The sequence below is a fragment of the Gamsiella multidivaricata genome (genome assembly GCF_025024155.1).
Source record: "Gamsiella multidivaricata strain RSA 2152 chromosome Unknown BC939scaffold_89, whole genome shotgun sequence".
NCBI lineage: Eukaryota > Fungi > Mortierellomycota > Mortierellomycetes > Mortierellales > Mortierellaceae > Gamsiella > Gamsiella multidivaricata.
The window spans coordinates 72,896-98,782 of record NW_026251797.1 but is presented as its reverse complement, the minus strand read 5'-3'; the positions used below and the strand labels follow the sequence as shown (position 1 = coordinate 98,782).

General features: G+C 47.4%; 9 protein-coding genes across 9 annotated transcripts; 4 read left to right on the top strand and 5 right to left on the bottom strand.

Annotated features, from left to right (window-relative positions):
* Positions 1 to 2,012: 2,012 nt before the first annotated feature.
* Positions 2,013 to 2,728, top strand: BC939DRAFT_465377 (uncharacterized protein; the record flags this gene model as incomplete). Its single annotated transcript, XM_051557499.1, has 1 exon — positions 2,013 to 2,728. A coding segment is annotated over one exon (204 nt), but the record flags the coding sequence as incomplete, so codon positions are not given.
* A 60-nt stretch (positions 2,729 to 2,788) lies between these two features.
* On the bottom strand, positions 2,789 to 4,921 carry BC939DRAFT_507249 (EXS family-domain-containing protein; the record flags this gene model as incomplete). The annotated part of the gene is made up of 5 exons (XM_051560867.1): positions 2,789 to 2,987; positions 3,106 to 3,586; positions 3,689 to 4,016; positions 4,132 to 4,407; positions 4,505 to 4,921. The coding sequence occupies 5 exons, from the start codon at positions 4,919 to 4,921 to the stop codon at positions 2,789 to 2,791; spliced, it is 1,701 nt and encodes a 566-aa protein (XP_051407704.1).
* A 1,114-nt stretch (positions 4,922 to 6,035) lies between these two features.
* On the top strand, positions 6,036 to 6,506 carry BC939DRAFT_390057 (uncharacterized protein; the record flags this gene model as incomplete). The annotated part of the gene is made up of 1 exon (XM_051551900.1): positions 6,036 to 6,506. A coding segment is annotated over one exon (471 nt), but the record flags the coding sequence as incomplete, so codon positions are not given.
* A 2,636-nt stretch (positions 6,507 to 9,142) lies between these two features.
* On the bottom strand, positions 9,143 to 10,413 carry BC939DRAFT_523242 (uncharacterized protein; the record flags this gene model as incomplete). Its single annotated transcript, XM_051561237.1, has 2 exons — positions 9,143 to 9,366; positions 9,435 to 10,413. Coding segments are annotated over 2 exons (1,203 nt in total), but the record flags the coding sequence as incomplete, so codon positions are not given.
* A 39-nt stretch (positions 10,414 to 10,452) lies between these two features.
* Positions 10,453 to 14,691, bottom strand: BC939DRAFT_465372 (uncharacterized protein). The gene is made up of 5 exons (XM_051557498.1): positions 14,265 to 14,691; positions 13,794 to 13,862; positions 13,576 to 13,688; positions 11,798 to 13,336; positions 10,453 to 11,704 (listed from the first exon to the last, which is right to left on the bottom strand). Exons 1-5 carry the CDS (start codon positions 14,482 to 14,484, stop codon positions 10,613 to 10,615), a joined length of 3,033 nt encoding a protein of 1,010 aa, XP_051407701.1. The 5' UTR covers positions 14,485 to 14,691; the 3' UTR covers positions 10,453 to 10,612.
* Positions 14,692 to 14,792: 101 nt separating this feature from the next.
* On the top strand, positions 14,793 to 17,562 carry BC939DRAFT_319251 (uncharacterized protein). The gene is made up of 9 exons (XM_051551515.1): positions 14,793 to 15,119; positions 15,237 to 15,481; positions 15,574 to 15,610; positions 15,733 to 15,782; positions 15,871 to 16,244; positions 16,347 to 16,525; positions 16,629 to 16,734; positions 16,835 to 17,045; positions 17,142 to 17,562. Exons 2-9 carry the CDS (start codon positions 15,269 to 15,271, stop codon positions 17,466 to 17,468), a joined length of 1,497 nt encoding a protein of 498 aa, XP_051407700.1. The 5' UTR covers positions 14,793 to 15,119; positions 15,237 to 15,268; the 3' UTR covers positions 17,469 to 17,562.
* Positions 17,563 to 17,622: 60 nt separating this feature from the next.
* BC939DRAFT_465363 (ras-related protein rab-4B-like protein) lies at positions 17,623 to 19,987 on the bottom strand. The gene is made up of 9 exons (XM_051557497.1): positions 19,919 to 19,987; positions 19,290 to 19,335; positions 18,939 to 18,973; positions 18,736 to 18,821; positions 18,608 to 18,615; positions 18,457 to 18,477; positions 18,282 to 18,344; positions 17,998 to 18,149; positions 17,623 to 17,897 (listed from the first exon to the last, which is right to left on the bottom strand). Exons 1-9 carry the CDS (start codon positions 19,929 to 19,931, stop codon positions 17,692 to 17,694), a joined length of 630 nt encoding a protein of 209 aa, XP_051407699.1. The 5' UTR covers positions 19,932 to 19,987; the 3' UTR covers positions 17,623 to 17,691.
* A 425-nt stretch (positions 19,988 to 20,412) lies between these two features.
* BC939DRAFT_465360 (uncharacterized protein) lies at positions 20,413 to 20,838 on the bottom strand. Its single transcript, XM_051557496.1, has one exon. The coding sequence runs from the start codon at positions 20,685 to 20,687 to the stop codon at positions 20,430 to 20,432; it is 258 nt and encodes an 85-aa protein (XP_051407698.1). The 5' UTR covers positions 20,688 to 20,838; the 3' UTR covers positions 20,413 to 20,429.
* On the top strand, positions 20,413 to 22,326 carry BC939DRAFT_465358 (immunoglobulin E-set). Its single transcript, XM_051557495.1, has 7 exons — positions 20,413 to 21,008; positions 21,136 to 21,231; positions 21,368 to 21,437; positions 21,562 to 21,626; positions 21,734 to 21,795; positions 21,884 to 21,988; positions 22,158 to 22,326. The coding sequence occupies exons 1-7, from the start codon at positions 20,849 to 20,851 to the stop codon at positions 22,182 to 22,184; spliced, it is 585 nt and encodes a 194-aa protein (XP_051407697.1). The 5' UTR covers positions 20,413 to 20,848; the 3' UTR covers positions 22,185 to 22,326.
* The last annotated feature ends 3,561 nt before the right edge of the window (positions 22,327 to 25,887 follow it).

The window sequence follows — 25,887 nt, the reverse complement described above, 5'->3', positions numbered from 1 at the left end:
CAACGACTGACAGTGGCCGACAACGACTGACAGTGGCCGACAACGATTGACAGTGGCCGACAAGTGGCCGACAACGACTGACAGTGGCCGACAACGATTGACAGTGGCCGACAAGTGGCCGACAACGACTGACAGTGGCCGACAAGTGGCCGACAACGACTGACAGTGGCCGACAAGTGGCCGACAACGACTGACAGTGGCCGACAACGACTGACAGTGGCCGACAACGATTGACAGTGGCCGACAAGTGGCCGACAAGTGGCCGTTGCACGTTGAGGTTCACCCTTTTTCGTGCCATTTTTTTTGTCATTTTTTTTTCGTGACACGGTGAGGAACACCCTGTCATTTTTGTCGTGACACGGCAAGGACCACCCTTTTTCGTGTCATCTTTCTGACAGCGCACAGGAAACAGCGGCAGAAAAAAAAAATCTGACAGCGCAAGGGACTTTTCAGGAAAAAAAATTCCAGCGCAAAAGGGTGTCCCCCCGGACAAAAAAAAAGTCCAGCAGAAAAGGGTCCAGCAGAAAAGGCTGTCTCAGCGAACACTCAGCGAACACTCAGCGAACACTCAGCGAATTCTCAGCGAATTTTTAGGGGTGACGTTAGGGGGTGACGTTTGGGGTTTGACAACTTTTCTTTCTTTTCGACAATCCTTTCCGAAAAACTTTTTCATTTCCTTCCTTCTTCCTTCACCAAACCGTTTTTTAACACAATGTCTGAGCAATTGAGCGCTGAAGGATTCCACCGAGACATTGCGCTACCCTTGCTCTCGTGGCTGAAAACATTTAATCACACAGAACTCCCCAGCTCTTTCACCGACATGATTGAGAAGGACGAAAACTTGCGAAATAAAGTCTACAATCAAAACGGAATCAACATTTCAATACATTCTCTCGCCACTCTAGCGAACAACAATGCCTTGGACAGAGCAGTTGTGGACAATACCTTAAAGCTATTTGAGAACGCATTTTCTTCAACAAACACCATTTTCGTCCCATCTGAGATCACTTCTCATTGGCAAGAAGAAGGCTGTTTTTTTTTGGTAACGCTGTTGCCTTTTTTGGTAACGCTGTTGCCGTTTTTGGTTTCGCCTTTTTCCGTTTTGATTTTTTTTTTGTTGCCTCTGCTTCCCAATCCACTGCACTGCACATTTTTTTTTGTCTCTGCTTGGAAACGTGGCACCAGTGGGTTATAACTGGGGCGAATCTACCTGTCGTCAACGCTAGTTGCCATCTATGCTGTGTAAGAGGCCTGGACGCTGGGGGACATAGGACAGCAGGCGAGGGGCGGTTGCGTGTTTTTGAGGCACAGAATGCGGCCAGGTTGAAAATGCAGTCTGGCAACGTCGATGTAACGCGCTTTCTCCTTCTTTCCTCCTCCACCTCCACCCGCCATGTCCCAACAATACCAAACCACTTGCTCCCTCGCACACGACGTCCCCATGCCCGGAACCACGCCCATCTGGCCCATCTGGACCCACACCGAGAACGTCAACGTCAACATGGAGCTAGATTCGCTTCGTCAGATCTACGACACGCTTTTCGACACCGCCAACGTCGCCAATATCGCCCGCGCCCGCGAGCTTATCGGGTGGCATGTTATCCGACGTGCCGCCACAATTCGCATCGGGACGGCGTCCCCATGGCCGGACCCATGCCCGTCTGGCCCGTCTGGACCCACACCGTGAACGTCACCGTCAACAAGGAACTACACCATCGCTCGGTAACCTTTGATATTATGTTCTTGGCCGGATGAACGAGACCCTGGGGAAAGATCTTTTCAGGTGAATTAAAATTTTGGCACGCATTGAGCCGCAAAACGCCTCCATTGTGAAATTTATCTGACTTTAAATTCTTCCCCACCCTTAAATAATCTGTCGCGTCCTAGCAGACCACCCCACTCCTTGACATCAACTCACCGCAAAATATCTCATAATCTACCTTTATTGATCATCCTTATTGATGTATAATTTATTGATGTGAATAATTTATTGATGTATAATTTATCTGACAACGTGTATCTGACAACGTGATAGCAACTGGCAGTTACGGCTCTCAGAGGACAGAGGGTCGCTGTGTAGGAATGGTGTCTTGAAGAATCTGTTGGATAAGCCTATCTGTTCCCTCGGCGCTGGGTGCCAACATTCTCAATGGCGCGAGTGGGATGAATTTGGAAGCTTCTTTTGTTTTCGCAATTAAATCTTCCCATAAATCTTCCCACTCGACCTTCGTGAACGGGAACAACACTTGTTTTGAATCTTTCAGTTTTGGAGCGAGCCAGAACAAATGGAATTGCTGCAAAGCAATGTCTTCCTGAAGTGTAACCCTTATTCCATTTCTATTTTTCAAGGTCACTTTCCTCGGCTCCTTTGGAATATTGGTCGCTTCTGCTCCAACTAGGTCATCTTGTATCTCGAAAAAGATATACACTGTGGATGATTCGATTTTCTGAAATGCTAAGAAAAGTTCTCTTACAGCCTTGGACCTTGATAGAAAAGAATGATTTATTTCAGGGTAAGATCTCTTTCTTGGTGCATTATTTTTCGACTCTTTTCGACCCTCTTACTTGCGTGACATTGTTCGTTAATTGGTTAATTGAGGAATAGATCCTTTGGAGACTTTACATATGGTATCTGAAGCCAAGCATAAAAGTGTGGCTCAATGCGTGTTCAATTGCGGCAATTTGAGCTCTAAGGTTTTAGCCTGTTCCTTGTGACAAAGTAGCATTTTTCGAGATATATGACCAAGTCTTTATTATCTCGATCATCATATTTTCTATAGACTGGTATCTACCATTTGGTTCCAATGCCGTCAGAATCGAACCAAGAAGAGGGTCGTTTAAATGTTGACATAGATCGACAATCATTATCTTTCTCATCTTCTGTCTCGCTCTCGCTATTTCGCAGGAGGATATCCTTGGTGGCACGGAGTTGATTGCAGTTGTTAAGATACTCGTTCTCTACACGGAAAAAGTTCCAGATCCAACGACTAGCATACAAGAAGGCAAATAGGTATGTGTGTGAGTTTCTTAGTCTCTCTTTTCAACAACCAGTTTTTGTGGATACTTTTTTTTTTTTTTTTTTTTTTTTTTTTTTGTAAACTTTACCGGAGCACCTCGACAGACGCTATGATGAACGACAGCAGCAGCGGACTCAAATCCGTCGGGATTAACCTCACAATCCACGCAAATCTCCCAACAAAGTCCTCCACGATTGCAAAATAATAGACCCACTTTTGTGAATAAATGAACTCGGCCCTCAGCAACGGATGTCCAGCAGGCCCAGCACCATGTTTTTCAAACTGGAACAGGCCCCAATCCATATACACGTCCCAAGTATATGAATACGTGCTCGTGATCAACGAGATCACAATGTACGCAGCCTTGGTCTGAGGGCTTGTGTCGCTCCGGTATATAAAATAGACAAAGAGTTGCACCAATGATGTAAGGTACTTGCCAGCGTTGAGCAAGTGTGGGCACCACTCGAAAGTGTCGTGGTAACGACGGAGACACTGTAGGAACCGGAAACACGCTGGCAGCGCTGTCACCAATGGTGTCGCCCACATCTGACTTGTTGTGCAAAATTGGGCTAGGACGGGATAACATAGGAGGCTCAATACGAGTTGCTTGCTTACACTTTTTTTTATGGTTGTTCTCATGGTTGGGTGGTTCCTCACAACACATCACTTACGAACATCATGCCACCGTATTGAATATGCGCAGATCGCAAGCTCAAACTGCTCGATCGAGTACGTGAGAGAGTTCATCTCATCGGCCAGGAAATAGTCGAGGAATTCGACTCGGTTGTAGCCACTCACAAAGATCCCTCCCATGCCCTGCAGGAAACATCGACGCGCCTCCCACTTGAAAATTGGGAATGGACAAAGTAGGATGGCCAAGATGATACAAATCGCAACAAGTAATGGGTAGTGGTAGCCAACAGAGGCCTGGGCCGTGCGGTCCCATCCGAAATCAAAGTAGAATGCCAAGCAGAGGAGAAACATGAAAATCACTGGTAGCTAGAGACAATACAAGTGTGGAAATCTAAAGACATGTTAGCGAGTTGAGAAACGAGCCATCCAGGCACCAAGACAAGAAAATCAGCAATCAAGTCTGCTTGTTCTCTTCTTTTACCTCAATAAATTCATGGTAGCCTAGGTTGTCGCGAGGATCGAATTCAAAGATGAACTTGTAGTTGATCCTTGACTTTGACCACGCATGGATATTGATCCCGAATAGACATCCAAGCAAGATTGTCAAGAACAAACCGCCGTAGACTGCCATCAGATCGGCCCAGTACGGTATCTGTGCCTGCCGATACTTGGAGAGCGCTCCTCCAATTCCATGGATCAAAAGTATCAATGACGCGCCTAATAGGATGCCAGCCCGCATTGTCACAGCATAGTGTGTCTATGGGTTGTTGCCAACGAGATGGTTGTTTAGAATCTCTTCTCGCAGGTTCTCGGGTACGCATAGGAAAAAAATGAAAATGCCAGATGTCCCTCACATCATCGTTTTTGACTGTCTGGCTTTGTCGGATGATCGGTGTCGTGCGTGTGGATGTTGAAAGATCAGGCGAGTAGACGAGTGCTGGATATTCAGGGAGGGAGCTGGTATCAAGTTCTGCTACGGTGTCGCCTCCCAGGATACCGGTATGGCCGCTGTTTTGGTGTGGGTCAACCTTTTGGCTTTGGACGTTATCTTCAATAAGGGAGCTTCTGGCCGTGCCGATAACACTTGGCTGCAATGTTGACAATGATGGTGTTGCTGGTAGCTGTGGAGGTGGAGACAGATCTTGAGTGGTATCGCAATCCTCGAGATCCGCATAGAAATTCTTGAGATACTTTTTGCCTAGCCTGTAGTCCATGGATGCCTTGCGCCTCTCATAGACGACCTCGTCTTGGAGGATCTTTGCAAACTTCATTGCTATACAATCCCTTTTGACACAGAGTCTTTGCTTCACTGAGAGATGGTAACAAAATTGAAAGATATGAAAGTCATTGAATTAAATATGTTGTCTGCGGAGGCGGAACGAACAAGACAGTGGGGCGGCGTGAAAGTGTGGCTCAATGCGTGTTCGATTGCGGCAAACTGAGCTCGTAGGGTTTAGCCTGTTCCTTGTGGCAAAGTAACATTTTTCGATAAATATGGCCGAGTATTTTTTATCTCGATCATCATATTTCCTATCGACTGATGTCTCTCGTTTCGTTCCAATGCCGCCAGAATCAAACGAAGAAGAGGGCCGTTCAAACGTTGACATAGATCCACAAGTGCTGTGGTGTAGTAAATGAGAATCAGTTGGTTGTTCTTGCAAAGTTAATATTAGATCACGGGGAAGAGCACCGCCCCCAGAATAAAAGAATAAACGGTCTGGTACCTGAACCAGAGTCTTCTTTCCACCAAAATCATTTGTATCACACATTGTATTCGTCCAGATTGTCCGGATAACACCGCATCAACGACAGGTACTGACTACCACCGTCAGCAACCCATGCAACGAGATACAATCAACAGGGAATGCCGATCCTGATCATTCGCCACCTTTGCGCCGTCAATCGCTCTTATTTAGACATTGTACTTGCCCCGCAGCGCCTCCCCGATTACCGATCGTCTCATTGAGCATCCGTCATCGGCCCACCCTCGTCAAACGGCATTATAAAGGTACAACGGAGGCCTGATCAGCAACTATTGGCATACAACGACTCCAGAGGGGTGGACTTCATTGTCACGACTCCTCACCTCATCGGACATCACAATATGCGAACTCCTTGCAACTACCCCAGTCATTCCCAAAGGAATATAGTCCTAGCTCGCACCATTTAGCTAAACAGATCCCTATATTTATTCCTTTCCATTTACGTCTAGTCTATTTTACCTTTGTGTTCTTACATTCCGATCTAAAGGAGGACCCTGCACCACGAACCAGTAAGTGACCGAAGCACAGCCTTGCCGAAGTCCTATTCGCGTGGTAACTCCCGTTGTAAATAGAACTAATGGTAGAAGTTATAGAACCCGTTAGTAGACCCCCTACACCGCAGTACCCAAAAACTCCGACTGATCTGCCTGCCCATGTAGACGAAGACGACCGATACGTTTTGCCGCGCGGTGAAGGAGATGAACGCGTAATTGGATACAATATGGACCTCCTTCATTTTGCTCGAGTGAATATGGACCTGCAGTACAATCTAGGAGAAAGGGCTAAACACTATATGTGTAAATATGTCACTATGCAAGGTGGCCCAAAGAAGGTAACGATTGTTACTGAAAAAGACAAAATTGGAGGGTCGGCTACATCAGCTGAAGACGATCGCTCTTCTAGTGAGTACATTTCCCATTTTCATTACCGAAGTGTGGGCGTGGTAGAAGCTGTAATGGACATTTGTGGCTGGAAGATGCACGGCTGCTCCCGTGTTGACGAATTTTTGCCAACAGAGTTACCGAACAATCGAAGGCGAATACTGAAGAGAGCAAAGGATCTTAGGATTTTGGAGGATGATACAGATATTTTCCTTGACAATAAATGGACTCAGTATTTGAAACGACCTAAAACCCAAGAAGGAACGCCAGATTTTGATAACATGAAGTATCACAAGTATTTCAAGTTTTTCCGATTTGCTAAAAGGAAAAGTGGGCCAAATTACGTCGATGGCCGAGGAAAAGATGTCTGTCGCCGAGGTGTTGGAAAAGAATCCCTGATAAGAACAAGAGAAATTAAGGTTACCAGATCAGAAGACGCGTTTATGCATTTGTTAATGCTGGATCACCCTTGGAGGACGGATGTTGAAAGCTGGATTGGAACTGGAACAGATCATGAACATATCAGTCGTTAGCTGTGGAAGTTTTAGGACGCCAAAGGATACAAGAGTTGGCCCATGGATTGGTGGCGGTTTTAGACTATGGCAATGTCTATGAAAATGTGGTGGATGATCATTTCATCAACGTGCCAAGAGAGATCGAATGGACGGAGGACCAGAAGAATGTTCTTGAGATGGTGACACAACGTATTCAATCGAAGCAAGAATGTTTGATCTTGGTGACTGGAGCAGCTGGCACTGGCAAGTCAACAGTTCTGGAAGAGACTTGTAGGATCGCTAAAAACGAAGGGTTTGAGCCTATCCGTCTAGCCCCATCTGGCGTTGCGGCCGTGAATATCAAAGGTCAAACATTGCATCGTTGGTTTAAGCTTACCATGTCAGGAAGACAATCAGAAGGCAACTCGTATGCAATAAGAGAGCAACTGATGGACATTACTGATCAAGGATTATCTCCAATTTTTATGATTGATGAAGCGTCCATGATATCTGGTGATATCTTGAATATTTTATCAAAGGCATTACAGGAAGCTGTAAACACGGAAATAGGTGTCCCTTTTGGGGGAATTCCAGTCATTCTCTTTGGTGATTTTGGTCAGCTTGGGCCTGTCAACAAATCATTTGCTAGAACGGATTGGATTTGGAACTCTGAGATTTATCGTTGGTTTGAACGAGTAGATCTGATTCAGCCCTGTCGACAGTCTGGTGATGTAGAGTTCAAGTCATTGCTCGATGATATCAGATGTAGCATGATTACTAGTGCCACGGTATCCATGTTTTTGGATATTTGTAATCTACCCAGTGATATTCCTGAAGATGCTCTTCATCTCTATCCGTTCAAAAGGGATGTCGACAGGTTTAATTTGAACAAATTGCAAAATCTTCCTGGTGAAGAGTGGTACTCTATTGCGTATGATAACGCCAGGATAACGAAGAACGAAGATAGGAGGAGAGCTATCGAATCAGAGACTGGACTCGCCTCTGTGTTATGGCTAAAGGTTGGCGCAAGAGTCATGTGCACGTCCAACGTCGACGTTGCTGGTGGTGTCGTTAATGGAGCTACCGGTATAGTGGTTCGATTTTATGATCAACATGTCGTTCAAGTGAGAGAAGATAACACTGGAAGAATTTTCAATATTCAACAAGAGTGCCGACGAACGAAATTTAATGGTCAAGAGCGACGCCAGTTCCCTTTGGTTCTTGCTTGGGCATTAACGATTCACAAATGTCAATCGCTGACGTTAAACAAAGTCGCCGTCAATCTACGTGATGTGTTTGCTAGTGGGCAAGCCTATGTAGCATTGAGAAGGGTTCGCACCAGTAATGATCTGTTCATCAAGAATTGGTCGGCAAAGGGGCTATTGAGTGTAAAACATGCAGTCATAACTCGTTTGACAAAGGATTCTGAGGCATCAAGAACAAAAGAAGATGAAGAGATGGACAAGCAAGAAGAGCTCGATTCCGAGGCAGGAGGAGGTGAGGTTTCTAATATGCGACAGCACGAGTTGCGGCTGCAAGGATGGGAGGATTACACCAACTCAGTTCTAGATCTGCTTTATGGAAGTGGACAGGCGATTCCAACTTCCGGCAATAGGTCTTTATTTCAGAGATCTTCAACTGTTGATCTAGAGAGTGGCGGAGAACAGTCGGTCAATGACTACACATGGTGGGAAGAAAAGGAGGACAAGGTTGAGCAACATGATGAAAGTGGTTTGTTTTTGTCCATTGATGAGAAGAACACGCCAGAGTTTGAAGAGGCTAACGGATGCAGTTCAGGAGGAAGACAAAGTACCAATGACAATAACCTGTTGGACCAACAAGAGAACGATCGGTTTACTTTTCGCGAAGACAAGAAAAGGTATTACGACAGCGACAGTCTTGGAAGCGATAGCATTGAATGCGATAGCACGGGTTCAGAAGTTGGTGCTGTTATTGTCTCGAAGCGAAATAAGGGGAAGAGGAGACGTGTTGAGCATGGATCTTACAGTGATTTTTTGGACCCTGATATTGTCGCCGGATGGGAATCTGACAGTGACGATGATTCATCTGATTCAAAAGATGATGGTGACTCTGGCGACTCAAGCAACGAGGTCGATGGTAGCAATAGGGAAAGAGCGTATTGTGACGAAGATGTAGAAGCAGAGCTCCGGAAGAAGATGAGGTTTTGCATGGATCAAGAATAAATGAAGTTTGTCACAGTACCACAGTGTGCCGGGACGCGTTATTTTCCAATGCGTAAGGAATGAATCTTTTGAGCTTAAATTTTTATTAGACTTTCTTGTGGAACCAAAAATTAAAAATGAACCAAAGATAGAAATGATCTGTCATTTGGACTAAATCTCTCCTTCAGGAACATCCTGTGTATTTTTTTGGAGGTGCTTCTCGTCTCTGTCTAAACCTCCTATCAATTTGTTCAAACAGTGTATGGCGGCAGAAATTTCGAAACTTTCCTTCATCTGGTCGCAGGATGGAATAGCGTTAATGTGAATTTTGCCAATCACTACTCTATGAAGCACCTCGCAACGAAGATCCAGTCTTTTAGCAGTAAGCTCGTCGACTAAACGCGAACCCTTTTTTTAACTCCACCTATTGTAGACTCATCGTGATCTGCACCTAATAAATAACCTTTTTCGATTCCCCAGCTTTTGCAACTTTCCACACTTTTCAGAAAGGGATCGTACATCTCAGCTTTTAGGTCATAGGCAGCGTCATGTCTTCTTAGTTTCGGCGGATTAGACGGTGCTTGAAATGAAACTTTTCGCTTCGATCCAGAAGTTGGAGTGGCCGTGTTATCAGAAGATGTATCGAGGTCCTGAGAGCCATCATGGGAAGCGGAGGAGAGCGGCAGAGAAGTCTTGACTTTGTCATGGTAAGGCTGACCGACGGCATTCGTAACAAATTCCAGAGCTTTCTCTTTTTCCAGTTGTGGGTTGATGGTGCTGGTAAAAAGTGCTGGTGGTGACGGAAGAATAGGACAGTTGAATGCGAGCAACTTGGGCTTCCCTTCAATCACCTCTCTGAAAGAATTAAAGCGTCTCATCTTGTTGTCTTTGTCCGACTCAGGCGAAGTTGATCTTGAACGTTTCGACAACGCTTTCGGGGAGAGAGACCGTCCACGAATCACAGGCATCACGATGCGATTGTGAGTGTCGGATGTAGAAGGAGTTGGATTGGCCACTCTTGAAATATCCTCTTCAAGCCAAGAAGGAATAGACGACAGGGCGGAAACAATTCCGTCATTAATGGCAGGATCGTGGTGAAGAGGAGTGCCTGGAGGAAAACTCTCCTTGTTCTCATCGGACGACTTATCGATGTGCTGAGAGGAGCCGTGGAGAGAGGAGGATCGTAGCCGATAAGTATTGTTTTTGACATGGAAAAGGCTGACTGACGGGATTCGTAACCGAGGCAGAAGAGGCCGAGGCTGATTGAATGACATTAGAAGAAACAGCTGAGTTCGCTGGGAGGTTTGATTGGTGAGGACATCAGATAAGTTTGGCGCGCTTTGAAGGTATAGAGGGGATTGAGCAGGAAATATTACAGAAAGTGTGTTGGTGTTGATGGAAAGGATGTGGGTTTTGATGACTTTTTGTATGGAATGTGGAGTATCGCAGGAATAATGAGGGTATGGAGCAACCTCTCTACTCTTTTATATCTTGCATTCTCCATACCCAGTTTGTGAATTTTTGACGCCTTGTGCGTCAATTTTTATTACATGTACATGTACACATGGATCAATTCTTAATAGGAGTATTGGTGAATAGAAATCAAATCGAACGCTTCCCTCCTTCCTCCCAACAAAGGGTCTAGAGCACATCCTCCTCATCGTTTACATCTTCCACACGAGTCCTGCGGATGTTCTTAGGCTCTTCCTGGGGCATCTTTTCCTCACTCTCTTCGCTCTTCTCTTCAGGCTCCGTAGTGCAGGGGCTCGTAACAGAGGCGGAGTCAGAACTGGAGCTGGTAATTGTATCTGAAGCACCCGCTTGAGCAGTCGAAGCTGTACCGCTTTCAGTCGGACCGTCTAAAGATGCCGAGGAGCCAGTTGCAGAAGAAGAAGACCGTAAGGCCGCGAGTTCTGCCCGCACAGCGTCCTGAATAGACGCAGCTGCCAGACCTTCCATCCCACCCACATTCACGCCCAAAGGTTCCATCATACTTAAAATCCGCCTCGTCAAATTCCGTGACAGCGTGTCCGTCTCAATTGACTGTGCCAACCCTTCCCCTGCAGCAGCATTCCTCGAAGACGCAGACGCAGACGCAGATGCAGAAGGAGCATCCGAGAATGAAGTGCTTGCGATTGCCCTCGCATTATTCGCTGTACTAGCCGCTGGTCCAAGAGGCGCCGGAGGCGCAGTTGATCCAAGCAACGAAGGAGCCATACAACTTCTCGACCGCGAAACATTCTGTCGAGGTGCCGTCGCCATCAATGGCCAAGCTCCTCCCACAAGTCCTCCTTGTTCTTCGCCCCTACGTCTAGGTACAATGTTCGCACAGAGCACATTGACCAGAGTGTTCGTAGCGCGATTCGACAGCTCGACCCACCGACGTCCATTCGCGTGAATCGCCGATCCCACAACATGAGTCGCTACCCTCTGCGCCTCTGCTTGATCACGTTCCGGGAAGAGACCATAGAATGCCACTCTCCAGGACCCAACCACGTCTCGGATCCAGAGTACCAAATCTCTTGCAAACGTCGGCCAGTTGTTCTCTCGTCCCGATGGGGCTGCAACAACGAGATAGATCAGTCGTCGAAAGTGCTCCCGAAGCACGTCCAGCGAGATGCGACGAATATCTGCACTGGTGATCTGAATGCTAGCCGAAGGTGTCAATGTCTCCAAAATCTCCTCCACGTGTACTGCATTCATGATTCCATGAGCAAACATCACTGCCACCGACTAAAATTCAACAAGCAGATGAAACATCAGCACACAATTCCAACGTACGATGAGTTTGACACGGTGCAGCTCAGAGCCAAGAGCTCAACTTACATCCAAATTACTCTCCGTCAGCTGCTGTCCGTGCAGAGCACGCTCGCGAATAAACGCGTTTAAAACCGGATGAATATTGCGCATCGGCATCGGGTGGCCCTCAGCAATAGATCTCGTTTCTCTGATAGTAATTGATTCTGCAACGTTCCTGACTAATTCCTGCAAGGGCGTGCTGGGCGATTCAGGGTCATTGCAAATGACATCTGCAAGTGTCCTAGGAGATCCGTCCTCTCTCGGTTGATCCACCATTCTCAAGATAGCTGAGATAAACACTCCAATGCGGCCCAAATTATATGCTGGCGAGGGATTTGAAGAGCTGTTGTTAGTGCTGTTGTTGGTGGATGAAGATGGCATGGATGGGCTGCTCGGAGATGGACTCGACGCCGTTGGGGATGAATCCGCTGTTTGTGCCCGCCTCGTATCATTGGAAGAAGAACGGGTAATGGCAGGTCGTGAGGGAAGTTGAGTGCGTGCTGATGATGGGGTGGCGCCAGTGACGGGACGGGAGGCTGAAGCAGATACTTGAGGCGTCGCCACCATAGTTTCTGGAAGTCCTGTCGCAATCAATCGATCCAGTTCTTGACGCAGTCGGTTTCCTAAGTTCGCTGCAGAAGACGATTGCTGAGCAGCGAGGCGTCTTCTTGACGACACTCTGTCATCGACTCCGCTCAAAAAGTCCTCAGGCCTCTCTCTTCTCCTCAAAGATGACGAACTTGTGGCTTGGTCTGATTGTTCAGTGGCATCATGTGTAGTGCTCGTCGCAACCTCAGCTGATCGAGCAGATGCCTGAGCAGCAGGAGATGAATTGGAAGTGCTCGCAGAATCGGTAGAAGGGGACAGCTGTCCTGATAGATTTCGCCAAAAGTCCACGAATCCAGCTCCTGCGTAGTCTGCTGGGATCAAAAAACGGGCAGATGCAGTCGGGTCGTGGTGGGAGGCAAATGGGTTGGCAGCTGCCGCTGCAGCGGCGGCATATGATTGAAAGGAACTGCTACTTCTTGGTGGCGGTCTTGGTGGATTCTGGATCGTATATGACAGACTGCCATTGGGTCCAAGAACCATCTGGCCTACTGGTCCTGCTCCAGGTTGAGGAGTGCTTGGTGAAGTAGACGAGGCTGAACTGGTTGCTGGGGCTGTGCGGGAGGCCAAACGCGAAGTTGAAGGTGGTGGAGCTGAAGCTGGTGATGTATCATCGGCTCTAGAATTAGGGTCTACCGCCGCCGCTATTGCTGCTTCCATTGCATTGACACTCTGAGCCGAAGCGCGCGCATGAGCCATTATTGAAGGTAGCAGGCCAAGAGAGACTGTGGTCATTCCAGAGCCACGAGCGAGCGCAGGAAGAGGTATACCACGCATGACCGATCCACGCGGGAATCCAGCCGGACGAGCGCTATTGATTCCGGTACTAGGTGTTGATCCAGGAGCATTGGATGGCGGTGGCTGGTGTTGATAAGTAACAGCTGAGGGTGTTCCGACAAAGGCCGCTGCCCCATCAAAGTTCATATCCGAGGGAAGGCCTCCGGCGATCGCCTGCATGATCTGTTGGATGTGTGTGCAGAACGCGATGATCAGTGACCTTCATACGAATGGATAACATCGCCCGACTCTTTGAACATTAGCTTCAGTCCGACTCCTGGCTACCCAGTTGGAGCCAGATTAACGATGGTGGCAATTCTGCCAGTGGACTATTGCTCAAGATCTGGCCCGATTGATAACCACGAGAGCTGAGCACATGCCAAATCAACACCACACGCGCATAAATTGCCTGATGATCGTACATTTTGTGGGTCCAGAGAATCATCTACGCCGATGATGCTGAATACATAATCTCGTGTGTCGAATCGAAGAGGCCCTGTATCCGAAGTAGCTCCTGTTCTGGCGTGTGGTGCATCTATGTAGCATCAGGAAAGGTCTTTCTGTCAGGACTCCAAAAGACCTTCCGAGAACATTGGAAAAAACGAATAACGCGAGCAGGTGTTATGCTTGGGCTATTTACCATTGCGTTGGTTCGCTGGCGCATCGGCTGGCCGAGTGACAAGGTGAATCGTGTGCCCGTCCTGTAGTGCTGTTTTTGTCAAACAGAGATGACAAAGTGTGTGCAACAACAAGACACAGAGAACATTGTATGTGAGCGCGCGCGGATAAAGAGTTGCCGGTGGGAGATATAAAAAGGTTTAGGCGTCGATTCACACAAAGGGTTTCGACAGAAAATGATTAGTCAACCGAGTTCCTGGTCATTGCTTTGTTGAGACACAAGTCTGTTGAGCGGATCAAATGGGGCCGAGTTGGGGGGAAAAAATATGAATAATGAGAAATAACAAAGCTCCGTCGCTTGAGGGATTTCGAATTCTCTCGCTGCAGCGTAGGGATGGACAGGCGAACGGCTACCAAACAAGTCAAGTCAACGCGGCCCAGTAACAAGGGGGAGGGAGTATCCTCGCCTGTGCATCACAAAAGAGAAACATACAATACTCTGTAAGCGGGTTGTTGTCGACCATGACCCGGCCCCGAAAGATCAGTCGCTGTCGGGGGCTTGGCACCTCGAGCATGACTGCAAGACGCTCCTTGAGCTGAAGCACCGTTTCGGAGATGGGGACAGTTACAGTGTGGGTGTGCGATTCGATAGTCTTGACATGGAGAGTGATGGGCGAAACCGACGAGGAAGGTGCGGGAGAAGGGCCAGTCATGGCGCAAGACGTAAAAGGAGGACGGGTGGGATGGAGAAGAGTGAGGATAAGAGGTGGATGAAGGTAGGGAAAAAAGGTGGAGGAGAATTGTAGTATTATGGTGCCGATCACAGTGATCAGTGATGGCAAGGGAGGTGTGGTGAAAGAAGAAGAAGTAATTGATGAATTGATGAATTGATGAAATGAACCACAACGGAGCAAAGCAGCTCAAAGTGCCATGCAGTTTGCGATGAATTACTGGCGGAAACAAAGTTATTGGGAAGACCAACGACTACCCCGCACGTGATGTACACAGCTTCTTCAGTCTGCTCTTTATTCGTTGAATCCATCCTGAATCAACCCCATCAGCCCACACCATGATCCCTACGAAGCGATCCTCGCCATTCACACGCGCGCGTTCATTTCAGACCACCCAGACACGTGGCGGCCAGGGAGGCGAGGAGGGTACAGAGGGAGGTCCACCCTTCAGCAAACGCGCCAGCTTCACCAGGACCATGTCAAGTCCCTTCCAGGTTGTCAACCCGTCCCGAAAGAACGTTAGGAATCCATTCGAAAAGCTCACTGCAGCCAGCGCCTCGACTTCTACTTTCGCAATCGATATAGTCCAGCAGAGTAACAAAGTGGAAGAGTCCGAGGTATGGCCTTCAAATGCCCCTTCGTTCTCGGAATAATTTTTGTGGGTCTGTGGAGTAAGGGGCACAAAAATTTTGCCACCAATTTTGACATACAAATCTGATATGTGATCTAGGAAGACCTGGCCTTGGATCCCAACAGGACCCTGCAAATGTTTTCCTACTCTCAGCCAGCGACAGTAACTTCAGGAACTTTAAACACGCCACTGCAAGAGGAAGGCGATGAGGATCTCGAGGAAGAAATCGACGAAGATGAGCCAGCAGACATCGAGCGGTCCGACTCTGCAGCAAACATTGAACAACTTGATCACCTCTCTTTGTACCCTGCAAGACCACGCCTACAAGAAGCATTAGAGAAATCGGCTGTGAGTGGGCTCCTAAGAGGATGAACCGGAGCTTTTGAGTAGTTACATAGCTCATCGAACTGATGCCCTGCCTTGCCCTTGAAACTTTGTAGAGCAAGAAGAACGCGCAGACCACCCAAGAACTGCAAGGTACATCTACAGCCTCGTCATTCTGCTTACGCCTTCCAAACACCACTCAAACCAGTCGCTATGTTTCTTACAGCATTTTATATATATATATATATTTGTATGCGTGCGTATTGTGTTATAAGCACCGGAATTATCAAGTATCACTTCAAAAAAACAAGGAACAGAGTACAAGGTACGCTCTCTCTTGGCAACGTCTCAATGACACTTTCTTACCTAGGAAAGATAGTGTCCGACTCGCTCATGCCTCACTGCACTTTCAGTCATCATATAGCATACCGCTGGACTGGACCCTCAGGACCTCAATTTCCATATCTTCACCGGACACCCTTGCATGGTGCGATCAGGGCTCGCCCATAGATGAAATCAAGGCACTACATCATTTTGTCTCTAAACCCCGGTCCTTACAGACCAACAACACCAGCAGCAGTAACAAGAGTGGTTCTGAACGAGGCAATGACAATACCACACCTACACGAGTACTACTCTTGGCAGCAACATACCACTGGATCTACCCACCCAACAATCCAACTATACCTCAGGCCCAGAGTATCAGCAAGCTACTCAAAAATACAGGCAATATGTCATCAGGCGAGAAGAACGGCATTTCAGATATGTTCTCAAGATCCACAGAATGGTATGTAGCATCGGATGGACTGGTATTTTGATTCAAGATTTATGGGCTCCGCGACTTCTTGTTAACGGTTCTACTTTTCGCTTCTTCATCCACTGGACGTAGGAAGCAAGCGTTCAAAGCACTGTACCAATCTTTTCGCAACGGAGCATGCCCGTATTTTTATTACGTCGGCACTACATGGACGATTCTTTTTTTGCATGGAACCACATCTCTATCAGGCGACCTCGAGGCCATCCTGACGAACTCGACCCCTGGACTACGAAAAGTACTGCAGGAAGAAGGTAGAGGAGCTGTATATTCCGTAATGCGGACGAAATATTGGACTGCGGCATTGCCAAACAGTTCAACGTGTTTGCTTATATGGTCTTTCTTTTTGATGAATAGACATCAAGTTCGAGAGATTGCCGGATGTTACTCGCAAAACGACGATTCATAACTTGAGCTCGAAACGAGATCTGGAAAACTTCGATGACAATGATCCGGATACAACGTACATGCACTGCTTCTCTATGTTCGGCACGTTAGACCATCGTATGATCGTCTTTCCGCTTTCCGCAACTAACGCTGTGCATTGTTCTTCTATCTTGTAGGAAAGAACCCAATGTGACCACAGCAACAGCATCTCAAATGGACGATCGAGATCTGTCGGATGCCCTCTTGTTCAAGGGATTAGTGAGCGTTCACGGACTCTTTGGATACCTTTTGAACTTGAAAACATCCTACGAAGACGGCTTCCTCTATCAATCTCCCACTCTCATCGCCGACGTCCCCTTCCTTCATGGTGCACTCAAGCGGGCGCAGGTACAAAAACAACAGTAATTTCTTCGCTGTATCAAGCCAGATCACCATATTGGTTCTAATCCCACTTCATTTCACAACACACCTGTTTGTTCACAGATCTCCAAGTGCAGGGTCGTTAGCAAGCATATCGAAGGAACTGATAAGATGCAGCGCGAGTTCAGAGTTGATATCCATGGCACACTCCTCCCTACGTCCACGAGGGAGCTCTGTAACATCTTTGCCAATCAATACCGTCAATCTACAGGATACACCTACGTGGCAGCAAGTGACCCACGCTCCTTTGGCTTGAACCTGCGACCGCTTTTGGCAGCTCGGGAACTCACCTCAGAAAGCACTACATCACCGTCGCCATATATAAGTCCCAAAGCAATGGACCAGATGCGATACAATCACGCCACCAAGCAGTTTACTTGGTTGTCATGATGAACATCCATGACTTGTATAAATAGTGCGAACCATGCCGATGAATCTCACAAAATGAACGGTGCCTTTCCTGCCATTTGTTCCATTATTATTTCTATTACCAACAACAAGCGTGAGTCGAGTTGTCGCTTCTGTCTTTATGCAACCAAGAAAGAAAAAAAAAAAAAAAAAAAAAGCAGTTTGATGGTGTGCCAACTAGGATCAAAAAATACGCCGCTTACTTCTAACAGCAAAGACTTTTCTGGCGTACAGGTCGACTCTTTTGAGCTATCCTCCGTAACGATGAATCTCCATATTGAATACCCGATCCAGGTCTCTCCGGATCTACTTGGCCTGTTTCGATCTTTGTCAATATTGCTCGACCACACTTCAAAAACGTCTCCTCTACACCTTCACCCGTCAATGCACTCGTCTCCAAAAAAGTCATTTCTAACACAGTGTCAAAAAAAGCATCGAGTGATGGTTAGTCGGTTGCGATCTCAGTCAACTCTTGTTTTGTTCAAGTACTTGCTCCTGCGTAGGCTATTACCGTTTTCCTGCGCAAACCGACTTGCTTCCAAATAGGATACTTCTCGATCCTCCAGATCCAGCTTATTCCCAACCAACATCAATGCAATGTCCGCTCCTGCCAGTTTCCGTGCGTCTGCAATCCATTTTGAGATGCTCATAAACGTGTTACGACTATGTCATTGTATTGTTCCCATGGGACGCACAAAAGAGGAAGGAATGCAGGCACGAAAAAGTTAAGATTCAAAGTCCACCTTGTGTTCAACACCTGCCCACTCTCCTCACTAGCGCGCGCCAAAAGCTTACTTTGAGATATCGTACACCAAGAGAGCTCCCGCAGCGCCTCTGTAATAACTCCTCGTTACTGACCTAGTAGAGAGAGAGGAAAAAAACAGGACGAGTTGATGAGTTGATGCGCCAACAATTTGTAAGAAAAATACATCGTGGTAGGTCGAGTCCAGTCCGAAGTGGGATATAGTACCTAAAGCGCTCCTGTCCAGCACTTTGCATCCACGAAGCGTGAACAAAAGACAAGATTTCGATGTTAGTTTGAGTGCCTGAAACCTCCCCCGGGGCGCTCATAAAAAAAGGGAAGCCATCCTTTCCCGATTCTAGAGATGTTGAAGTCTTACGTGTCCCACTATCGAGGTAACAAATTCAGCCGTAAGACAGGGTTAGCAAAGGCGTGATCAGGCTACAGTGGGAAGAACAACAGATTGAACAGGCTCAGACAACGGTCGATGATTGACGATGACTTTACAATTTGCAGCTTGACCTGATTCTTTCCAATGGTGACAATCCTGCTCCCAAACTCAACCCCGATGGTATGAGTCGCGCCCTCTTTGACTAGCCGGTTGAACATTGAAATAGGATTAGGATGGAAGGTCAGCAAATCAAGATCTCGTCTATAGTTTTGCGCTGCCCTCGCTGTAAACTTCCGCGTGAGATGATAGACTGACTCACATTTGTTTTCCACAAACTGATGGAGTAGGCATGATCTATTGAACAACCACAAAAAGAACCGTATTTAGTCTGTGTGTGAGCTCCCCTGTTCTCTCTGCTTCCCCTCCCCGTGATGTGATTTGTTGCGCACATGGTGTGTTGCGGAGTCTGTGCTTGTAGTCCGTGTCTGCACTGTGTAAGCAAATGTTTGTTTGCTCTCTCCACACTCACAATCATGATTACTACATGTGTGTTCTCCCCGCGCCCTGTCCTGTTAAGTCCTGTCCTCGTAATCTCTCGGGTCCAATCCAGTCCAGTTCAGCTCCGTCCAGTCCAGCGCAGTTCGTGATTGATGACCCACGCAATACGTACTTTCCAGTGCCTGAATCGCCAGTGATGAGGAACTTTAGCAAGAAATCTAAAGTCGACAGCCATCCACGCATACACGCATACACAAAAAAAGGGAGTGAGGGAGGAAGAACTGGTTAGAATAGATCGGGCATTTGGCATCAATAGAATAGATAGCCAATGGCTCATACCAATGCAAAACAAGAGACGAAAAGAAAAAAGAGAGAGGGAGAGATAAAGGAAAACGAGTCGGCAATGGGGCCCGGCCCCCATTCCCATTCCAGGAAGGATATGTCCATTCCTGCATGTTTTGTCCCCGGCTCATGCATATATCATTTTGACCGAGGAAGGACGAGACGGGTAGCAAAGCAGCGCATGGCAATAAAAAGGGAGGGTCGATAGATGTACAAAGATGGGCGGGAGAAGAGGTCCCTGGAGAAAGGGGAGGGGAGGGAGTACTCTTTTTTTTCGGCACAAGGAGGTCCATTCGATCAAAACCAAGTTGTCAAAGAGAGATAACAAGGCATTTGCGAGTGTTCTTTATTTGCAGAGAAAGATGAGTGTTATGCGGATAAAATAAAATAAAAGAGATTGAATGTGGTGTATAGTGCTCCTGTGAGCTGGCAAGACGAGGTCTTCCTTATCTTTATTACCATAGGTTGCCATGGCTTGCTTGTGTAGGGGTATAACAATGAGAAAGCGAGAGAGAGAGAGAGAGAGAGAGAGAGAGAGAGAGAGAGAGAGGGAGAGAGAGGGAGAGAAAGAGAGAGGTAGAGAGAGGGGAGGTGTGAGGTCAAGACTGCAAGGAAGAGAAGGAGAAAAAAAGAGGTGTTGGAGTCAAAGAGAACGAGGATTGGCAGACAAAGAAGTAGAGGAAGAAGAGAGTGAGATGAGGGGATGGTTCTTCTGAGGGCGAGTGGAATTGAGGAAGAGAAACAGCGTCGTTCGTTGATGGGTGAGAGAGGGCCACCACTAGACACGCTTGACTACAGCAGCCAACTGGCTGGTGCGACCAACCCTCAAAAGGAAACGAAGAGCGATGAGCACACATCATATACACCACACACAATCACGCCTGCTGATTGGGCATCAGCGAGAGAAAGGGATGATCCTCCTTCATGGGATCCTTTCCTTCCCTTTCTCTCGGGCTGTTTATGTGTATTATCATAGCCCTGGGACATGGTTTCGGTCGCCGTGCCCCATGCGTATGGGCATACGGGCGGACGGACGTGTGTCTGTTGCGTGTACTGGCCAATTGGGGCGCCTTGAGCTAGTCAGCCAGTCAGGGAGGCACGTACTCTTCTTTCTCGGCACATGTGGGCATTTTTCGTGCGGTGCGGTGCAGTGTGCTGTTGAAGGGGGCAGCGGGAACTGGCCAAAGGGAAGTCGTCCGCTGGTTGGTCCAGGTTCATCAGCACCCATACCCCTTCCCTCCAACAGTCATCATCACTCTCATCATCATCATCATCTCTTTTATCCTCTCCTTTTCTTGTCCTTCTTTTTCTTCTTTTCTCTTCTTCACAGCTTCACACCCACACCTCCGCCCCGCACTCTTTACTCTACCTTTCTTACATTCAAAAGCCATGTCTAACCAACAGCCAATCGACGATGAGGACTTTGGTCCCTCCGTGTCCAACGGCTACAAGCCCGGCCAGAAGAAGACCATGGACGAATACCAGACCCTGGATGCTGACGACGAGGCTCTTCGCCGCTGGAAAGAGTCCCTCGGTGTCTCCAGCGCCGGTAAGCCCTCTTCACAAAACGCGTTTTCATTCCTCTGCTTCTCATCTTGTTGATGCGCGCGTTTTGAAGTTGGCCTTGTTTTTTTTCTCACACTTTCTCGATTTCTCTTGAACACCTGTCAAACTAGCTGCTTCCGGCGATGATCCCCACAACGTTGTCGTCCTCCAATTGATACTCGAGGTTGCTGGTCGTCCAGACGTCGTTCTGGATCTTACTCAGACTGGTAGGGCGCTTTTCTCCTTTGACTTCATCACGGAAATACGGACACTTTCAGGCATGCATCTAGTGTCGTGTCGAAAAGCCCTAATTGAATAACTAATTGAACTCCATTATCGTCCCCTTATCATGCTCGTTTGTAGCTGAGGAACTCAAGAAACATTCCTTCACGATCAAGGAGGGTGTTGAGTACCGTCTCAAGGTTCTTTTCAAGTACGTTTCCCCTCATCATCTTATGTCTTAGACCATCAATCTCCTCCCCTCTGCATTTCTGGCCTTTACTGTTCGATTCTAATTGCGGTTTTTCTCTCGCTCTATACTCTATCTGAACAATTAGGGTTCAGCACTCATTGGTCTCTGGCCTCAAGTACAGACAGGTCGTCAAGCGTATGGGAGTCCGAGGCAAGTAGCTTTCATATTCTTGAGCATTGCGAGGAAGAGCAATAGTACCTTTATGGTTTTCTTTCTTTACATGCTAACACTACGCGTTCTCCATCTGGAATCAACAGTCGATAAGTCTGAGGAGATGATCGGAAGCTATGCTGCCAAGCCCGACATCATTGAGAAGAAGGCAAGTATCATTGACTATACTAAATGTCCTTCAATGCTCAATTTCATCAACTAACTTGCTACGACCTTTCACTTTTGATAAACACTAGTTCGCTGTCGAGGAGGCACCAAGCGGTATGGTCGCACGTGGACACTATGAAGCCAGATCCATGTTCGTTGATGATGATGGCACTGTTCACAAGGAGTGGAACTGGGTACGTCGGGTTTGCTGTTTTTATTTTTTTTTCCTCCGGTGATAACGGGAAGATGCCAGAACGAACAAAAAAAAAAAGTTCGTGGTTTAAAAAAAAAAATGTTAGAGGCAGAACGGTGGTTGGAATGCTAAATCTTATTCGCTTTTTTCTGCATGGTATCTATTTCTAGTCTTTCGACATCAAAAAGGATTGGTAAACGACAAGCAATAAGCAATGCGAGCTGCCGAAAGAGAACAAATGCACAGAACACACATTTGGCAGACCCGCCTCGCTGCCCCTAAAGGAGATCCAAAGAGAGTCCGATAGCGCCTATATAATAAAGTACATATTTATCCAAAGTCATCCATATTTCGGTTTCGTCGAGCGCCTGCTCTGTTTAAACGTCTGGTGGATCGTTAAGAAGTACCATCTGAGAGATCGAGACCAAGTGGCTATAATACTCCATAACAACAATGGCGCTTCGTTCTCAGCATAGCGTTATGCAAACGTAGCCAATAGAAGTCGGGACAATTTCTTTTATTCTCTTTTTCTCTTTTGATCGTTTCCTGATTGCGTGTACCAGGATGGCTCTTAGGGTTCTTTCATGAGCGGTTTATTGCGGAAAATAACCGCTCTCAGGGTTTTACAGTGATGGACGACGACGACGGTACCACCAAAATATAATATTCGATCAGGGTAAGACAAGTTGAGCAGGACAGAGTGTGGGCAAATGGCTCCAGGGATAGATACAACCGTTCCGCCATCATGTCATGACATGCAATGTAAAGCACTCGTTGCATCCTACAGGAGGTTGGAACACGCCGGCAACAAGGAAACTCATGGAGAGAGAAACCGTGCCTTCCTCCCCCATTTTGCCCTGAGCAGAAAGAAACAGGGGAGGAGGTTTGGGACCCATATTGGATGAAGGGGCAAACAACAGGGACATCGGAATCGTTCGCTGAATGGTTTCGCCCTTTGTTTTGTACCAATGCCCGCGTGCTTTTCATTGCGTCGTTAGTTGTTGCCGTAGCCTGCAGATGACAGGGGGCAGCATGAAGACTATTTCCGCCTTCAGCCAGGGGTGGTGCAAAAGGAGTAACGCCAATTGCCAAAGGGGCAAGGGTCTTGTGTTTGTTTGGCCCGGTCCTCAGACTGCTTGATGCGATGCTGGCTGAACTACATTCAGACAGCTAAAAAGTAAAGGACGAAGTAACAAGATATCACACTTTGGATTACGAATGAATAGCTCTCATTCGCTTATTTATTTTCTTCATTCGCTCCTTGCTTTCGCTTTCTTCTCTTTCTGGAGCCGTTATAATAATCTCACTCATCCATTCCTGGCTCTCGGTCCTTCCTCATCTCAACAGTCCAGCTCTTTTCTTCTTTTTATTTATTTGGTCCGCATTAGCAAGCATTATAACGATTCTTTTCCTGTATCTTTTTTTTTTGACTGAAGACAAGCAGGTAGGTGTGAGTTATCTTCGAGCTAAATGACATGCTAAAGCCGCTGTGTTATGTTCATTGTCCATTACCCATTCCGCTTGCTATGGTTGTTCTTCATTGTGCTACATATCCCCCACATCCACGCGCAAGCCTGTGTTCATCGGACTATTTTTTTGAGGTCGTGAACTGTACACAGAAAACCTTTTTGAGAACATGGCCCTGGTCCCCTCGTTTGGTTGAATAATGAGCTGTCATTTCACTGATCAATGGTCGCAACAATAATATATCAGGCGGATTCCTTTATAAATGGCACTCATTTTTTTAGTCTAGTCAAATTACCCACTAGACAAAGTGAGAGTGAGCAAGAGTAAAGACAAAACAACAAGAGCCCCGCAGAGCATGCACGACTCGCGGTAGTGGACCATGGTTGGGAAATGGAGGAGGGAACTGTTTAGGCAGGTCACTGCTGCAAAAGAAAACCTTGTTATTGTTGCTCCCATCCTTTTTTTTTCTTTTGGGTTTTTGTTGGTGAATGGCCCTTTGCCTTGACCATTGAGGGTGAAAAAGGGAGGATCAAACGGTTATCGAGGAATGAAAACGAAAGAGAGCTGGGAAGAATGAAAAAGAAGGGGAACTCCCTATTGCCCCATCTACTGCTCTCTCCTCCTTCCTCGACCCTCGATGGATGGATGGATGATGGCAGTACCCATTCGGTCAGCAACCGGAGAAGAAAGAAGGGCATGCCCACCACCATTGCCAGGCTCACTTCCACTCCAACCATTGCTTTTCTATATGGCGGGACAAACTGTTTAGTCTATGGCCAGTAAAGTATCGCATGCAGGCAGCCCAACTAATTCAACCCAACTAACCGTTCGCTCTCTTTCGTCTCTCTTTTGCCAATTCTCTTTTTCTTTCCTTCGTCTTCATCTCCATCCTCATCCCTTCCCTTCCTCCATCCTCCATCCTTCACCCTCTTTCTTCCATCCTCCATCCTCCATCCTCATCCCTCCTTCCTCCTTCCTCATCCCTCCTCCTTCCTCCTTCTCCTCATCCCTCCTCCTCTCTTCCCCTTTACCCGCTGTCTTTGTGTTCTATAATCAGTTGTATAACTGTATATTTTTATTCTGTTCTTGGGTTTTACCCCTGAATATCCTTTCCATCACTTTTACTTGAAAGACCAGGTACCAGCTTCAACGTACCTAAATTAACAGATGGAGACCCCATCCATTATCTCGGGCGAGCTTACCCATCCGGAGGCGTTTGAGCAGAATCATCCTCAAGCGGTACCACCGCCACAAGAAATCGAAGAGAGGGTGTCACCAGTGGCTCTGGCCCCTGCTCCTGCTGGAGCAGAGACACTCAGTTTGAATATCGAGAAGCCAAAAGAAATCGACAGTCCCTCCGTTGACACTCCAGCTGACGACCTTCCTTCAGTTGCAGCACCAATTCCTGTCAGCAATGGGATAACGACCGTCCCCCCGACATCCCTTCCAGAGGCGGCATCATCTCCGTCTGCCTCTGCCGCCCTTTCTTCCTTCTACAGCAACCTCGACCTCGACCTTGAACCACAGCCTGTGTCCGCCTCAGACGTTACTCCAACCGCTACCCCAACCACACCTACCCCCTCCACTCCCACCACTCCCACAACAGCGACTCACTCAGAGGCTATTGGCATCTCAACTGAAAGCAATGTAACACCTTCGACCACCAACAGGTTCGGCGCCAAAAAGGTTCGTGTTAATCCAGGGTCCAACATCAGTCGCCGAATCACTATGCTTGCTGCTGGCAAGAACGAGAACAACAGCGACGAGCACACGATCGAGCACACAAGGGCCTCAAGTTCACCAGGTCCCTCTGGTCGTGAATCGCCCGACCCGAGCGACTACCCAGACTCGATGTTTGAAGAACTCTTGAGACAAGACCAAACCACGGTGTCGAGATCCTTCAGCACTCTGCCCAGGTCAACACCACGCCCTGCCTTGCTATCCAAGAACTCCATGCCCACTCGACTCCCCTCAAGCTTCAAGAACAGCAACGGCAATGGGTCTATCGCTACCGCAAATGCGAATAGAGGTGTAGACGACGAGGTGCCACCCTCACCGGCGTTTGTCAGCTCGGGCGATGTGCAGGAGGACTTGAAGAGGCTGGAGGCGGAATTGGTCAAGACTAAAGAAGTTAAGAGCAAGGCCGAGTCTGACGCTAAAGCTCAGCGGGTCACGGTCATGTCTTTGAAGACTGAACTTCAGCTGGTTCGCAATGTCCTCAAGAGGAGGGAGACAGAGCTGGGAGATGTTAAAGGTATGCGGGATTTTGCATTTTGTCCTTTACTCCAAGGCTGCAGATCATTTGTGCTGCATGCAATGCAGGCTAAATGCGAAATAGGATAATGCTTGTTGTCAGTTACATGTACCTGTGCGGCCATGTCTGCATGTGTTTGCATCTACTACACGCTCACGCTCACGCACATTGTTTTGAAT

Bases quoted from the DNA above. Each gene is read 5' to 3' on its own strand.
- BC939DRAFT_465372 (XM_051557498.1), bottom strand. From the start codon at position 14,484: ATGACTGGCCCTTCTCCCGCACCTTCCTCGTCGGTTTCGCCCATCACT. The intron at 13,689-13,793 runs GTAAATAGCCCA...GATGCTACATAG, and splicing joins GCCAGCGAACCAACGCAATG to ATGCACCACACGCCAGAACA. The intron at 13,337-13,575 runs GTACGATCATCA...CACATCCAACAG, and splicing joins ATTCTCTGGACCCACAAAAT to ATCATGCAGGCGATCGCCGG.
- BC939DRAFT_319251 (XM_051551515.1), top strand. From the start codon at position 15,269: ATGTTTTCCTACTCTCAGCCAGCGACAGTAACTTCAGGAACTTTAAAC. The intron at 15,482-15,573 runs GTGAGTGGGCTC...GAAACTTTGTAG, and splicing joins AAGCATTAGAGAAATCGGCT to AGCAAGAAGAACGCGCAGAC. The intron at 15,611-15,732 runs GTACATCTACAG...TTGTGTTATAAG, and splicing joins GACCACCCAAGAACTGCAAG to CACCGGAATTATCAAGTATC.
- BC939DRAFT_465363 (XM_051557497.1), bottom strand. The intron at 18,345-18,456 runs GTACTATATCCC...TCTCTCTACTAG, and splicing joins GCTGGACAGGAGCGCTTTAG to GTCAGTAACGAGGAGTTATT. The intron at 17,898-17,997 runs GTAATAGCCTAC...ACACTGTGTTAG, and splicing joins TCGGTTTGCGCAGGAAAACG to AAATGACTTTTTTGGAGACG.
- BC939DRAFT_465360 (XM_051557496.1), bottom strand. From the start codon at position 20,687: ATGGGTGCTGATGAACCTGGACCAACCAGCGGACGACTTCCCTTTGGC.
- BC939DRAFT_465358 (XM_051557495.1), top strand. From the start codon at position 20,849: ATGTCTAACCAACAGCCAATCGACGATGAGGACTTTGGTCCCTCCGTG. The intron at 21,232-21,367 runs GTAGGGCGCTTT...GCTCGTTTGTAG, and splicing joins TCTGGATCTTACTCAGACTG to CTGAGGAACTCAAGAAACAT. The intron at 21,438-21,561 runs GTACGTTTCCCC...CTGAACAATTAG, and splicing joins CGTCTCAAGGTTCTTTTCAA to GGTTCAGCACTCATTGGTCT.